The sequence below is a fragment of the Narcine bancroftii genome, chromosome 2 (genome assembly GCF_036971445.1).
Source record: "Narcine bancroftii isolate sNarBan1 chromosome 2, sNarBan1.hap1, whole genome shotgun sequence".
Classification (NCBI taxonomy): domain Eukaryota; kingdom Metazoa; phylum Chordata; class Chondrichthyes; order Torpediniformes; family Narcinidae; genus Narcine; species Narcine bancroftii.
The window spans coordinates 326,440,240-326,454,282 of record NC_091470.1 but is presented as its reverse complement, the minus strand read 5'-3'; the positions used below and the strand labels follow the sequence as shown (position 1 = coordinate 326,454,282).

General features: G+C 40.6%; 1 protein-coding gene and 1 long non-coding RNA gene across 5 annotated transcripts in view; one reads left to right on the top strand and one right to left on the bottom strand.

The window, feature by feature from the left end:
* The window catches only part of LOC138755632 (uncharacterized), a 44,068-nt gene extending 38,561 nt beyond the window's left edge, over positions 1-5,507 (top strand). The window contains exon 3 of one of the 2 annotated variants that reach the window (XR_011352434.1): positions 5,257-5,507. This is a non-coding gene — a long non-coding RNA (uncharacterized lncRNA). Of the gene's footprint in view, positions 1-5,238 lie in introns of both variants that reach the window. The other variant, XR_011352433.1, reaches the window with a different exon arrangement.
* LOC138755631 (matrix metalloproteinase-16-like) overlaps positions 1-14,043 on the bottom strand; it is a 258,984-nt gene that overhangs the window by 25,390 nt on the left and 219,551 nt on the right. For all 3 annotated transcript variants that reach the window (XM_069921980.1, XM_069921982.1, XM_069921981.1), the window contains one exon: positions 13,600-13,738. In XM_069921980.1, coding sequence (XP_069778081.1) covers positions 13,600-13,738 — 139 coding nt within the window. The remainder of the gene's footprint in view (positions 1-13,599; positions 13,739-14,043) is intronic.

Genomic DNA, 14,043 nt, shown 5'->3' with positions numbered 1-14,043 from the left:
CAGTCTCTCACCAACTTCTCACGCACATCAAGTTTTCTTGCAGCAGCGCAGTTGTTGGTTTTCTTGGCCATTTCTATCACTTTCAACTTAAAGCTCACTTCATATTTTCATCGCATGCTGTGTTGTTTCAGTGGACCCTCCATGATAGCAATCACCTCCAACCAACTCCCAGCAGATCAATCCGTGCAATCTATGGGGGAGGGGGAGGTGACGTACTGTTTTATTCTTGTTTTTCAGCCTCATAATGACTTCTTTGACTTTCATTTGGCACAACTCTGGTCTCATGTTGAAAAATAGCAAACACAGATTCCAAAAGTGATCAAAAGTTTAGAAGCCAGCCAAGCTCTCTTACACTTGCACCAATGAAGCAATGAAACATACCTGAATATTCACACATATCTGTGAAGCCAAATGTCCCAAACATTATGGTGCCCTGAAATGAGGGGACTATGTATAAAAAGCACTGTAATGTCTACATGATCAAACCAATTTGTATACAAATAACTTTTAATAAAATCTGGAATGCTACTTTAATTACGTGAATTGTTTGATACAAATTTAAAACTTGGAGCAAAGAGCAAATAAAGGAAAAAAGTGTCTTTGTCCCAAACATTACGGAGGGCACTGTATATTCCACCATTCAAAATACCTATCCTTACAGAAATAAAAAGGAAGTCTGTAGATGCTGTGATTTAGTGCTGGAGAAAGTCTGCGGGTCAAACAGCATCCATAGGAAGTAAAGGATAACCAAAGCTTCAAGCCTGTGCTCCCCATCAAGATGTGAGCATAAAGCAGCCAGGCATTTGACAGAGATGGGGATGTTTTCCTCCTCTGTCACTAGAAAGCAGACACACTCTGTGAATTTCAAATACTGCCACCAACTGCTGATACAACTTTTAGAGAATGTGCCAGCTCATGACCTGCCTAAGGCAACCAGATCTCTGCCCTTCCAGGTGGATGATGTAGAGCTGGGACTGTGATGGCTGAATTTAAAGGCGGGAACAGGGCAAATTTTCTTCAATCCCTAGCACAGCAGATTATGTTGGACCAAGTGTATTGGAGAAGCATAGGGATGGACACCATTTTGTCAGCCATGCTTGCACATGCATCTACAGGGCTGTAGCTCAGGGATATTTTAGAATCAATGGTGAATCACCAACAAATTTGCTGTACTTTCCATTAGGAGCCATTTATGCCTATTCTCATCAGACAACATTCCAGATTTGACTGCAAAGGTTGAAGATGTGGAGAACTGCAGTTTTCAATCCTCTCTGTTACTGAGAGGATTATTTAATTGTGATTACAGTGCTACATGCAGTCAATGGGTCGAGCAGTGGGAGATGAAGAATGGTCAGTGTTTTGAGTGGAAACCCTTTATCGAGAATGGGAATGAGGAGAAAAGAAACTAGCAAAGAGGATAGGAAAAGTTCACAAAAGTGCAAGTGGAACTCAGCAAGTCATGCAGCATCTATGGAAAGCAATATGCAGTCGACATTTCAGGTTTGAGCCCTGCACCACGGATGCTGGTTTGACCCAAACACCCGAATATGAGGTTGGAGAGGAAGGGGGGGGGGGGAGTGCAGGCTTATAGGTGATAGGTGAAGGTTTGTGGGAGGAACTAAGGGGAATAGTGTTATGAGGCCGGAGGACCCATAAATCCAGCAGCAATAGATATTCATCAAAACAAATGGTTACTTAAACAAAAGTTGCTTTTAATTATGCTTTTAAGAATCAAACTTTAACTTATCACTATTAACTTACTTAACCTAACTTAAACCCCTTCTAATTCTAAGCGCACGTGTATGTAATGTGTGTGTAAGTTCAGAAAAGTTCTTTGGTTCACAGTTCAATCTCACTTCTCATTCCTCCAAATTCACTGGTTGCAGGAAACTCTTATATTGTGCACAGAATTTAACATTTATAAAGTTCACCAGGCTTTAGTGCTTGAAAGGTAAATGGTTACCACTCAGGAAGGTTCTTGTCAGTTTTCAGAGAGAGAGATTTGTTGTTCTTGGACATCCACAACTGATGTACTTCTATCAGTCATCTCAGTGTCTTGCTGACAAAACTTGCCCCTTCAGGGTTCTCCAGATGATAACCTTTCTTTCAGGTCACCACAGAGTTCCATTTTGTTTCTCTTATTCCAAATGAAACATTAGACAGTCAGTCCTCTCCTCTTCCATGAACAACAAGGGCTTTGACCAGGCCGTCTTCCAAAAGGCTTTCCACAAGCTTTCCAGCTTGTCCTGTTCAAGTCTCAGCTATTTCTGCTGGCTGTAACACTGTACAAGTGATCTCTGTTTCTCTCTTCTCCCTCTCTGAGAGAGAAAGCCTATTTTATTTCTCTCTCTGCTTGCAAATCCACATGACCCTCTTTCAACAGCTCCAGTCAGAAGTGGCTCCGACAAACTCTTTCATCTGTTGCCTTTTGTAAACAACAATTCATGAGTGAAGTCTCTTGAGCACTCTTGCAAAAGCTCTGAGGCCTGACATGTCTAGCATGGGGCAGAGCTCCAGTATTTTAAATAAGATCTGTTTGAAAGTGTTTGTTTGTCACCTACTCTAACATACCTTTCCCAATTTATCTCCCAAAAACATATCTATATATTCTGTCACAATAGGGGCTGATAAAGTTGCTTTCTGATAGGAGAAATTAAAGGAAGGGGTGTGGAGCTGGAGAAAGGAAGGTGCAGAATGGAAGGGGAAAGAGAAGGAAGGAAGTCAGAAGGATGAGAGAAGAAGGAAAGTGAGGGGAGAAGGAAAAAGAAGAAGGAGGGGGATACTGGGAATTTGATAGTCTATAAAGAGATCAGTGTGGGAGGGATAGGACAGGGGCCTATGTGTGATCGCTGAACCAGGTCAAGTGCATTCTGTTAAAAAGCCAATTAAAACTGTTGATTCTCTCAAGATTGGGAGATTTATCTTATCATTAGTGCATAAAAATGTTGTTTACACTTATAAATCCACATCAGATTCCAGATACATGATTTGTCAGAGGCCACGTCAGGTCAGCTATGACGTTGATCACAACTTATTAGGTTTCTCAGTATGTAAAAAGAAGTTAAACAAAGTGGAGGACTTGAGGGAAAACCCATTTGATCTGCCACACAGACCTGAGTTATTATGGAGCTGTAACATAGGCTCTCGGATACGCCAAATGATTTCTCAATTTATCAAAACCTTATTCTCTTGGGAAGCCAGAGGTTTGAGAAAGAATCTGTGAAAATTTGAGGAACCAAGAGATCATTCTTGTTGGTATAAGTATATGGAGTCAAAGATCAATTAGAGGAGAAAATATGTTAATAGCTCAAACAATTTCCTGCCATGACCATTTGAAAATGCAGCAAAATTGAAAGAAAAATACACAAGGAAAGAACTGACCTTGCGAATATAAGATTTACACAAATAAAGAGCAGCAAACTGATTTAATGCTTCAGTGAAACTTTGCATCATTACTCAGAGCATTTCAGATGAAGTTGGTTCTGATATTTTATTGCTAAAATAATTATCAGCTTGGGGTGGCTGTTGCAGACCACCCAGCTTCCAACACAGCACACTGTCAAATCAAATCTCACAATGACTCACAGGCTTGGTATAATTCATAAAAGATGTTGCTGGACCATGACCAGTCACTTCCAAGTTGCTGAGCTGTTCAGTGTTTCTCTGAACATCAGCAGAGGTTGCACATTTGGCTGCTCATGGTTAGCAGTTCTGCAAGGAACTTCCTGTCATTCTATTTAATATTTCTCATCCTCATTTCAGCAGATTTGTTGTACAAACAGAGCACTGGCTTCCTTTTAAAGAAGGAAAAGCTGCAATATGTTTGAATTTGCTCCCAATCCTGCATCTTTCCCACATCTGATTAATAGCCTAAAGTGGTTTTCTATTTCATCTTACTGAAAAAAAACATAATAAACTAAACTGCAACAGAAACAAGTTGCACTTCGGCTTCTCTTATTCATAGAAGAGCATTAGGGCAAATGGGCTGTGTGGCAGGGCAGATCGATCTGTGGCCTAGTGCTCATTAAGTTGGATGACTGGTATTTTAACAATGACTGTATTCAATTTCACCGATGGTCTTGTTATGCAAGAGGATGCCTAAAAGAAGGTAAACTCTTTCAACAGCAAATTTCATTGGAGATGATTAATACAAATGCAAATTCATGATTGACAGAAGTAATTGGAGGCTCCCTACTATCCATCCCACAGCTTTGACCGGCTACTATCAGGAAGGAAGAATATGAGCATCAAAATCAGGACTGTCAGGCTAGGAAATAGCTTCTTCCCACAGGTTGTGAGACTGATAAGCAGTATCCTGTAAGTTCAGGTCACTTACAAATAAAACAGGTAAAATATTCAGGAATATTTAACTGTATATTTTGGCATATAAGTGAAGTCTTGAAACCCTAAAAAATGGGGGGGGGGGTCAATCTATACACCAGGTACACTTTTCATCTGTTGCCAACTCCGGCTTCAATCAATGCTGAAGACTTGGATCTAGCTCCATTTGGCATCTTCCCAGCCAGAAGCAAAGGTTTATTTTACTGTTTTTTAAAATTTTCTTGCTTAATTTATAGATATGTTACTTGGTGATTGGCGTGGTGTAACCAAGTTTGGGTTGTTGCTGGGAACTGGACACCATTCTCCAGCACGTTCCTTGCATAAAATTGCGGGGGGGGGGGGGGGGGGGGGTGGTTGACTTATATGCCTGATATATGATAAAACCATGAAAATGAGGCTGAAAATGGGGACCCGACTTAACTGAAGGTCAACATGTACGCTGAAATATATGGTATTCATATTTATCTTGCATTATATTTTGTGTATATTTGTGATTATTATGTGCTGTGTGTATGTGTATGGATTGTGTCCAGCTAAACACTGTTTCATTTGGTTCTATAAGAACAGTCAGATGATAATGAACTTGAACTTCATAGATGGTTTCAGGCTCTTCACAATATTTATAGCAAACAATATTTGAACATTTGTGAAAAACATTGATTCTATTATCTTAAGTTATTGTCTTAAAGTTTCACTAGATGTGAAGCTATTAAATTAAATGGACACTGAATTTGCTTGGTGTTGGCAAATATTAAAAAGTTTTCACATCACAAACAATAACAATGGATGAGTGATGATAAATATTATTTTTTAAATATGTTAAATAATATTTCACAATGGACGTAAATAAATATTTAAAGAGCCATCAATAACGTTTTTTTCCAAATTACAATTCAGGCTACCCCTGTGTTTCAGACAGAGATGAACACAAAGATGAATCATCTGCACATGCATCAAGTTAAGAAATAATATCACAGTATTCAAACAAATTTGGGAACCGTACATGGCCTACCGCGGACCTCCACCACCTAAAATGACAGAAGGAGAAGAAGACGAAATGAACTGACCCAGTATGTAAAAGTAGAAGAGACAAATTTCTTGTTTATTTTCATTGTGTAATGACACTGTTTAATGGGTTTAATGTATCATGTATGTTGAACGTTGAGTGGGTGGGGAGGGGGGGTGAAGGAGTGAGGGAAGGGAGGGGGGAAAAGGGGAGAAAATGACACTGTGTATATTCAAGAGGGAAATGTTTGTGTGTATTTTGGTCAGTATGGTTCATAGTGTGAAAAATAAAAAAAACTAAAAAAAGAAAGGCGAGTTGATTGGAAATTAAATGTATACCACAAATAGTCATGTAAAAGTTGACACCATTTAAATGTTGACTCCCCCCCCCCCCCCCACTATTTTTGGCTCACAAATCTGGTATTTTTCATATATCACATGTATAAATTGATCCCAGTCTCTCACCGGGTCCTGATCGCTGCCCATCGGAGCTCCCAGTGCCTCAACCGCAGACTTCCCACCCCTCAGAGCTTTGATGTGTTCAATGACAGAATATATCATGTTCAAAATTATTATCCATGTAATTTCTGACTTCATAAATTTAATGTTAAAAAAAAACAACAAAATTTGACTTTTACATGGCTGAATACAGTATTCAGAAACCTTTTTCTGTGAATTTTATTCCATATCTCAAATTTTTGGGTAGTAATTTATAAATTGCATAAGGGGAAAATTCTATTACCTGAATAGAATGTGAGGGTCACCAGTATAAGATTCTTATTCAGATTTTATTTCTACCATAAAATACATGAAAAAATATGATGGGAAAAATTCTGCCCACAAACTAGGATAAACTTAAAGAAAATCCATAAAACTAGGAAATCTTTAGTTATGATTTATGTTGTTTTTTTTCCTGGCTATTTACATGTTTTAGGTATTATGTTTAGCCAATATATTCAAATGGGACTTATGAATAAAGAATTCTAAATGGGAAGAGAGGCTTTTCTCTCAGTATAAAATTAAAATGCTACAGATGATTCATTTCTTTGCATAGTTTTTTTTACATTTCTTGAAGGATGATTTCAGTTTACATAATCTTTACTTTTTATTTTTTATTTCTTGCACCATGAATCATATCAATAACAACATTCACAAATGATCATCACTAATATATACACAGTGACATTTCCTTTGTTTGCATAATCTTTAAAATGCTCAAGTTAAAGGAACTTATACCTGACAGTAATTCACTTTCATCTGACATCATTCATCCTGTCAGTTGAATAAAATTGTCATTCTTCAACTACAGAGAACAGATTACTGCATTTATTTTTGTAAATAGTGATATATAGCATTATAGGGCTAACATTGCACTTGCTGAAATATACATCTCCAGTTAGCATTGTTGAATGGGCTGTACATTAGCATCAGTATGTTAAACTTACTTCACAACTTTACTCCATTAACAATGAGGGAATAGATTTCAGAAGCAGAATCCAACTCACTGACAAGGCATCAGGTTCTAGGTTTGTATCTATTGCCTTCCTCACCCTTTTTCTGACCTTCACTGCCTTTCTATCCTAGCCACAGTTCTGACAGTATTTCTGCCTTCTACCTAACCATATAAACCTTCTTTAGCCCTCCCTCCAACCCCTTTCTAATCCTTCTTCCCATTGCATTGCAATGTGTGATGGAATACCTCTGGATCAGTGCAGCTCCAACAACTCTTATGAAGGTGGATGCCATCCAAGACAAAACAGCTCACTTGATTGGAACTCTATCTACCAACATAATATTAATTTTCTCCACCAGATGAGCTCAATGGTTCCAGTGTGCACCATCTGTACTGTCTGACCCACACTTTGTCCTAGTTGCCAACTATTTTAACTTCATCCCCATTTGTACACAGTACTCAGGCTCCACCATTGGCAGGGCGAGGCCAAATGCAAATTTAAACAGCATCTCAAATGCTGCCCTGGGCAGTCTACAACCCAATGGCATGAACATTGCATTTTAAAATTTCATGTAATACCCTCATCCTGTCTCTTTCTCTCCTACATCTCCTTTCTTTCCTACGTCAGTCCCCTCACATACATTGTTTTTTCAACACCAACCTCCCAGTACCCAGATCCTTTCCCTTTCTCCACTTTCTCTACTCATCCACTATACCACTCTTCCACTATTCCCATAAGGCTATCATTCCAACTGTATCCTCCCTTCAGCAGGTGTCTCCACTTTCACCTTCCCTCCATTCTTTAGGTTCCATCTGGTCATCCCCAGCTTCTTTTTTTCCTTTGTTGTTCCATCACTCTCTCCCACTGACTCTGTTATCCTTCATTGCTCCTCACCCCACCAATCACTGACTGACCACTCCCCCTCAGCTCCTCACATTCTGCCTAACTTGCCAACTCTTGTCTCAGTATGAGGATGAGGATGTTGCCCACACTTCAGGATCTGAGTTACAGGGGAAGGTTAAACAGGTTAGGACTTTATTCCCTGGAGCATCGAAGAATGAGGGGAGATTTGATAAAGGTATTTAAAATTATGAAGGGGATAGATAGAGTAAATGTAGGTAGACTTTTTCCACTGTGTTTATGTGCAATAGAAACCAGAGGACATGGGTTAAGGGTGAAAGGGTAAAAGTTTAGGGGAACATGAGGGGAAACTTCTTCACACAGAGAGTACTGGGAGTCTCAGGGTTTCAACATCAGCTCTCCACTTACCCCCAATGGATACTCCAGTAGATTGCTTTTTGTTCTAAATCAAGAAATTGTATTTCAGTACGAAATATAACAAAGATAATATATTAAAGAATACCCTTTTGCTCATTCTACCAGGATCTCCACCCATATATCTCACACATTTTCAACTTTGCTTTACAAACTTGGGCAACCTAATGGCTCAGACACAAATCACATTTCCCAATCGTATGCCAGCAGAGTGGTTATTGGTTGCTAAGCAGGGACAATTCAGTGCTTCACAGCTGGAGCTGTTGAAATTCTAGGCCCTTGTATTTATATAAATACCTTTAGTAATTTTTGGACCACTGAAACATTCCTCATTCAAAAAATTACTTCTGATATTTTCGTGGGTAATCGTGGCAGTGCGTGATAGCACAAAGTGGGTGCTGATAAATCATTAACTCTTTATACCAGGGGTTCCCAACCTGGGATACATGTACCCCCAGTGGTACATTTGCACTTTTCAGGGGGTACATTGGGTCTGAAAGAATAACTACTACTGAACAATACATGGTGTTATAATCTGTAGTCAAATTCCACAATGTCGTGTATTTTTTATCCTTAATTTCTAGGGGTACACAGGAACCTATAAAAATGCCCAAGGAGTACAGAGGAACAAAAAGATTGGGAACCCCTGCTTTATACCCTTCCCTTGATTTTTATTTCCAGTCCCTTCACCGTCACGTCAAAATAAGTGCAGCAACCAATTTGTCTACACTTAGAAGCAGAATTTGAGAAGTGACCTGTTAAATTACTTTGATGTTGTTTGATCAGTGAATATTTTGAAAAAGCTTCCAGGCCTCTCATTGAAGAATGCTTTGAGGTTGTGTATGTCTAAAATGAGCAGCTGTCAAGATCCAGATTTTGTCCCTCATCTAAACAACAACTGTGAATTGTACAAACTCATCTTACGTGATGAACGAAGGCATTGAGGCCAATGTAACTTGCAATATCTATGTGACAGCCTGCAGATTTGGTCAGGCCTTGAAGAGAAAATGAGAGAGAGAGAGAGAGAGAGATATATATATATATATATATATATACACACACACTCAGGAAAAAGAAGCAAGCAATGGAAAAGGGGCCTGGGTGGAATTAATGAGTCGCTCTGTTTGAGACCTGCAAGGGAATGGCTTCATCCTGTGTGGTAAGTATGCTATCATCCTGTGATCTGTGAAAATTAAAATACAAGAAAACTCAATTAAATGGTTAGATTCTAATATCAGTGTTGTTTAGAAAGTGTATGTTGTGTTGGCCTTCATTAACCGTGGGATTGAGTTTGAGAGCTGTAACATAAAGCTGCAACTATATAAGACTTTGGCTCTACTTGAAAAATTACATTCAGTTCTGGTCACCTTATTATAGGAAAGATGTAGGTGCTATAGAGAGCATGTGGAGAATATTTACAAGGACTAGAAAGTATGGCATTTGAGGATAGATTGAGTGAGTAACTTGGTCTTTTCTCCTGGGAGTGACGGAGGATGAGGGGTGACCTGATAGAGGTGTACAGTATGATGAGAGGCCTTTTCCCTGGGCTGAAATGGCTAGGTTTAAGTTACTTACGAGTAAGTACAAGTGTAAGGGATAAGTTTTTCACATAAAGTGTAGTGGGTTAGGGTTAGGGTTAGGGTTAGGGTTAGGCCACAAAGGTGATGGGGGCAGGTAAAATAGGATCTTTTAGGAGACCATTCAATAAGGACAAGGAACAGAGAAAAAAGTGAAGGATATTCCACAAGGAAATTCTAGGCACATAGCAGAGTAGGTTATTATATTAGCACAACACTGGAGGCAGAAGGGCCTGCTCTGTGCTGTTCTGTGCTGCAGATAGCAGGCCAACTGTCATTATTTAAACTCCTGCAAAGAGTCCAATAAACAGTTCTGTAGGTTCAAATCACAGACAACTTCTGTTGTGCTTTATTCACTGCACCACTTTCTACATTGTTGATCCTCACAGTCCAAATGACATTTTGGACCTCACTATGGATGCACACAAACTTTCAGTATTTTGAAACTTGCAGCCACAGGTCTGGTTCGAGCAGGCTGAGCCCCAGTTCCATCTATGCCAGCTTACTGCTGACGTAACACAGTACTACTATGTCGTTGCATTGCTGGACCAAGACACTGTGGGGCATATTGTCAATTTCTTACACCAGCCTCCAGCCAGCAACAGATATGAAGCCATTAAAGTCCTGCTCATACGTATTTTTGGCCTTTCCTGATGCAACAGGCCAGCAAGACTTCTCCATATGGATGGCCTGGGTGACCGCACTCCTTCCGAACTAATGAACTAATGGACGGATACAAGGCCTGTCTGCTTTTCGAGCAACTTTTCTCGAGCAAATGTCAGAAGACATCCATTTGCTGCTTACTGATGAAGGCTTTAACAACCCCTGTCACTTAGCAGCCCGTGCTGATGAGTTGTGACATGCTAAGCAGCATGGTAGACTTTCAGTTGGGCGCATAGCAGTGCCTTGGCAAAGGGCATGAACCCTGCCCATTTTGGATAGTGGTGCAGCACCAGACTCGACCGGATGCAGTGCAGACAGAGTGCAGTGGTGCTATTACCATCAGAGATGGGGAGCTGCAGCCTGCCACTGTTGCTCCCCCTGCAGATACCCAGGAAACACAGAGGCCAGCCATTGGTAGAGGCCATGACAGCCAGCCACAAGAACAACCTCCTTTTTCTCTGGGATCGATACTCAGGCTGTCGGTTCTTGGTCAACACTGAAGCAGAGGTTAGCGTGATTCCCTTCTCCAGCTTACACACATGTTCAGGAAAGAAGGGCCCTCCTCTCACGGCTGCCAACAACAGCAGCATCTGGATGTACGGCTCACAGACAATTCCACTCAATTTCAGCTCATCACGGTTCAGGTGGTCCTTCACCATTGCTGATGTATCAAAGCCACTCCTGGGAGCTGATTTTTTTTTTTGCAATCACACTCCCTTCTAGTAAATCTCAAAGATTGGCATCTAGTTAATTCGACAACTTTTGAGTCCCTCGCCTTGCACCCCGTGACATTGCCTGCACCTCAACTCAGCTTGGTGATGCTCTTGGACAATGAATGCAATAAAATCCTAGAGGAATTCCTCAGCGTTATTACTTCGCAGTTCTTGATGGCCCAACCGAAACATGGAGTACAGCACCACATTCCGACTCATGGAGGAAATGGGGATCCAACAAGCATTGGGCATCACCGCCTAAGGCATCTGAAGAGTGGAGTCCTTGTGGGGACTATCGGCATCTGAACTCATCACTGCAGCAGATTGCTACCCAGTTCCCCATATACAGGATTTCTCTGTGATCCTTCATGCCACTAAGATTTTCTCCAAAATTGGCCTGGTGAACGGGTACCATCAGATCCCAATTCACCTGGATGACTTTCCTAAGACCACCTTGATTACCCTATTTGGGCTATTTGAATTCCTCCATATGCCTTTCAGTTTAAAAAATATGGCCCAGACATTTCAATGCCTAATGGACATAGTTACCTGGGACCTGGATTTCGTATTTGGATGACATCCTTATCACCAGCCACTCATGGCAGCAGCACCAAGCCCATCTCCAGCAACTATGTCAGTGGCTAGATACCACAGGTTAGCGATCAACCAGGCCAAATGCCAGTTTGGCCTCATATCAATTGATTTCCTTTACCATTGCATCAGTCAGTACGGAACAGTTCCACTACCTTCCAAAGTTGAGGCCATTTGCAAATTTCCAAGACCCTCTACCATTAAAAGTCTGCAGGTGTTTGTTGGTATGATTAACATTTACCATCATTTTATGTCAGCTGTAGCCAAAGTTATGCAGCCACTTTTCAAACTCTTGTCTGGACATCCCAAGGAACTGAAGTGGAATAATGAGGCCATGGCCACATTTGAGTCTGCCAAGGGAGCGGTAGCGAGAGCCACCATGCTGATGCACCTGAGAGTTGAGGTACCAATGGGTCTGACAGTGGATGTGTCAGGCACTGCGGTAGGCGGGGTCCTGGAGCAGCTCATCAACAGCATCTGGAAACCCCTAGCTTTCTTTAGTCATCATTTGAGACCACTGGAGCAAAAGAACAGCTTTTGACAGGGAGCTTCTTGCCCTCTATTTGGCCATACAGCATTTTTGCTATTTCCTAAAGAACAGAGGGTTCACGATCTATATGGATCACATCATTAACTTTTGCCTGCGTCAAGATATCAGATCCGTGGTCAGCATGACATCAACTCTTCTACATTTCAGAATTTACGACTACGATAAAACGCCTCGCCGGAAAGAACAATCTAGTCGCCAACACGATATCCTGCACTTCTGTTCTTCTGCTCCTGGTATAGACTACACAGCTTTGGCAGGAGCTTAGCAGGAAGATGAAGAGATAGTTGCATATCTGACTGCCTTATCGGAACTGAAATTGGAGGACATATGTTTTGGTCCAGCAAATGCCTCTCTACTTTGTGAGGAATTCAGCAGCCAACCAAGGCCCATTATACTGCAGGATCAGGAGTTCCCGGTGGCCGGGGAACACAACGAACTCTGGGAAGTGTGTGACTTCAGAGGTCGGGTGATTGTGATAGCACGCCAACTGCCATTATTTAAACTCCTGCGAAGACTCCAATAAACAGTTCTGTTGGTTCAGCTCACAGACAACTGTTGTGCTTTATTCACTGCACCACTCACTACAATATTTCATCATTCAACTGTAAATATTCAACTTTTATAGCACCAAACTAAATTTAATTCACATAGGTTCAACAACTTTGATTGTGCGAATGATCTCAGACGTCTGTGGGGATTTGGCTGTTGCATCATCGCTTGGTTTGGAAACTCATGGTGCCCAGGTGAGCAGAAGGCTGCACAAAGTGGCAAACCTAGCCAAGTCCAACATGGGAGCCGACCTCTCATTGAAAGGATATGTGCGAGGCGCTGTCTTAAGATGGCAGCCAACATCATAAAGGACTCCCATCTCTTTTCTATTTCCTTCATGCCGAAGGTGCTGAAACCTTATGTCCAACACTTCTGGCTCAAGAGCAGTTTTTAATTCATTAGCTATCAGGCTCTTAACCCTGCTTTAACCCTCACCATAAACTAACCCAGGCTCACTAAAGATCTGTCTGCCTTACTGAAAGCTTCACTTTTTTTTCTTGCATTAACTGCAAATGTGAATACTTATTTATCCATCTTTTGATTTTTTTTTTCTATTTTGCATTTGTGGTATTTTAAATTTGTGTTATTGTACTTGGTACATTATGTACCTGTCTGGTTGAAGCAATTAAGAATGTCAGTCCATCTGTACATTTTACTTATGTATATGACAATAAATTCATATTGACATTATAAACTCAAGAAGCAGTGAATTTAGAATAATGTTTAAATAATATTATTACATGGACAGTGAAAATGAAATTAACATAAAGCTACATGCAGATGACCATTAAAGCTCTTTCAGGAATTTACCAAGCTTCAAAGTTCACTTTGAGTGCAGGCAGTGCAAATAGCTTTTACACTGAACTAAAATTCACACTTACCCTTGAAAAACACAAATTTTCCATCAGGCCGTTCATAGACTGCATCAATGTTAGATGGCAAGCCTCTCCAGAAGTAAGCAATTTGCATGGGGTAACCATCCAAAACTTTGTTGTTCCGAACTCGCCAAAACCATTGGTCCTGCAATTGAAGAGTCAGTTCATTGTTAAATCTAACTGTTCTGGACAGTCTGTGGTTACTATGTCTAAAGATTGCAAGTATTTGACAATTTGAATAAATGCTACGTTGGTCTTTAGAGGTGTTTTTGAGTACAAGAACAAAGGCATTTTACCACAAATGTATAAGGACTTGCTGAGACTTCCCCTGAAATATTGTGTGTAGTTCTGGTCTCCTTACTAAAAAGGCCATACCAGGAGTACAGAATAAAATTCACGAGACTGGTTACAAGAATATCAGGTTTGCCTTATGAAGAGAGATTGAGTAGA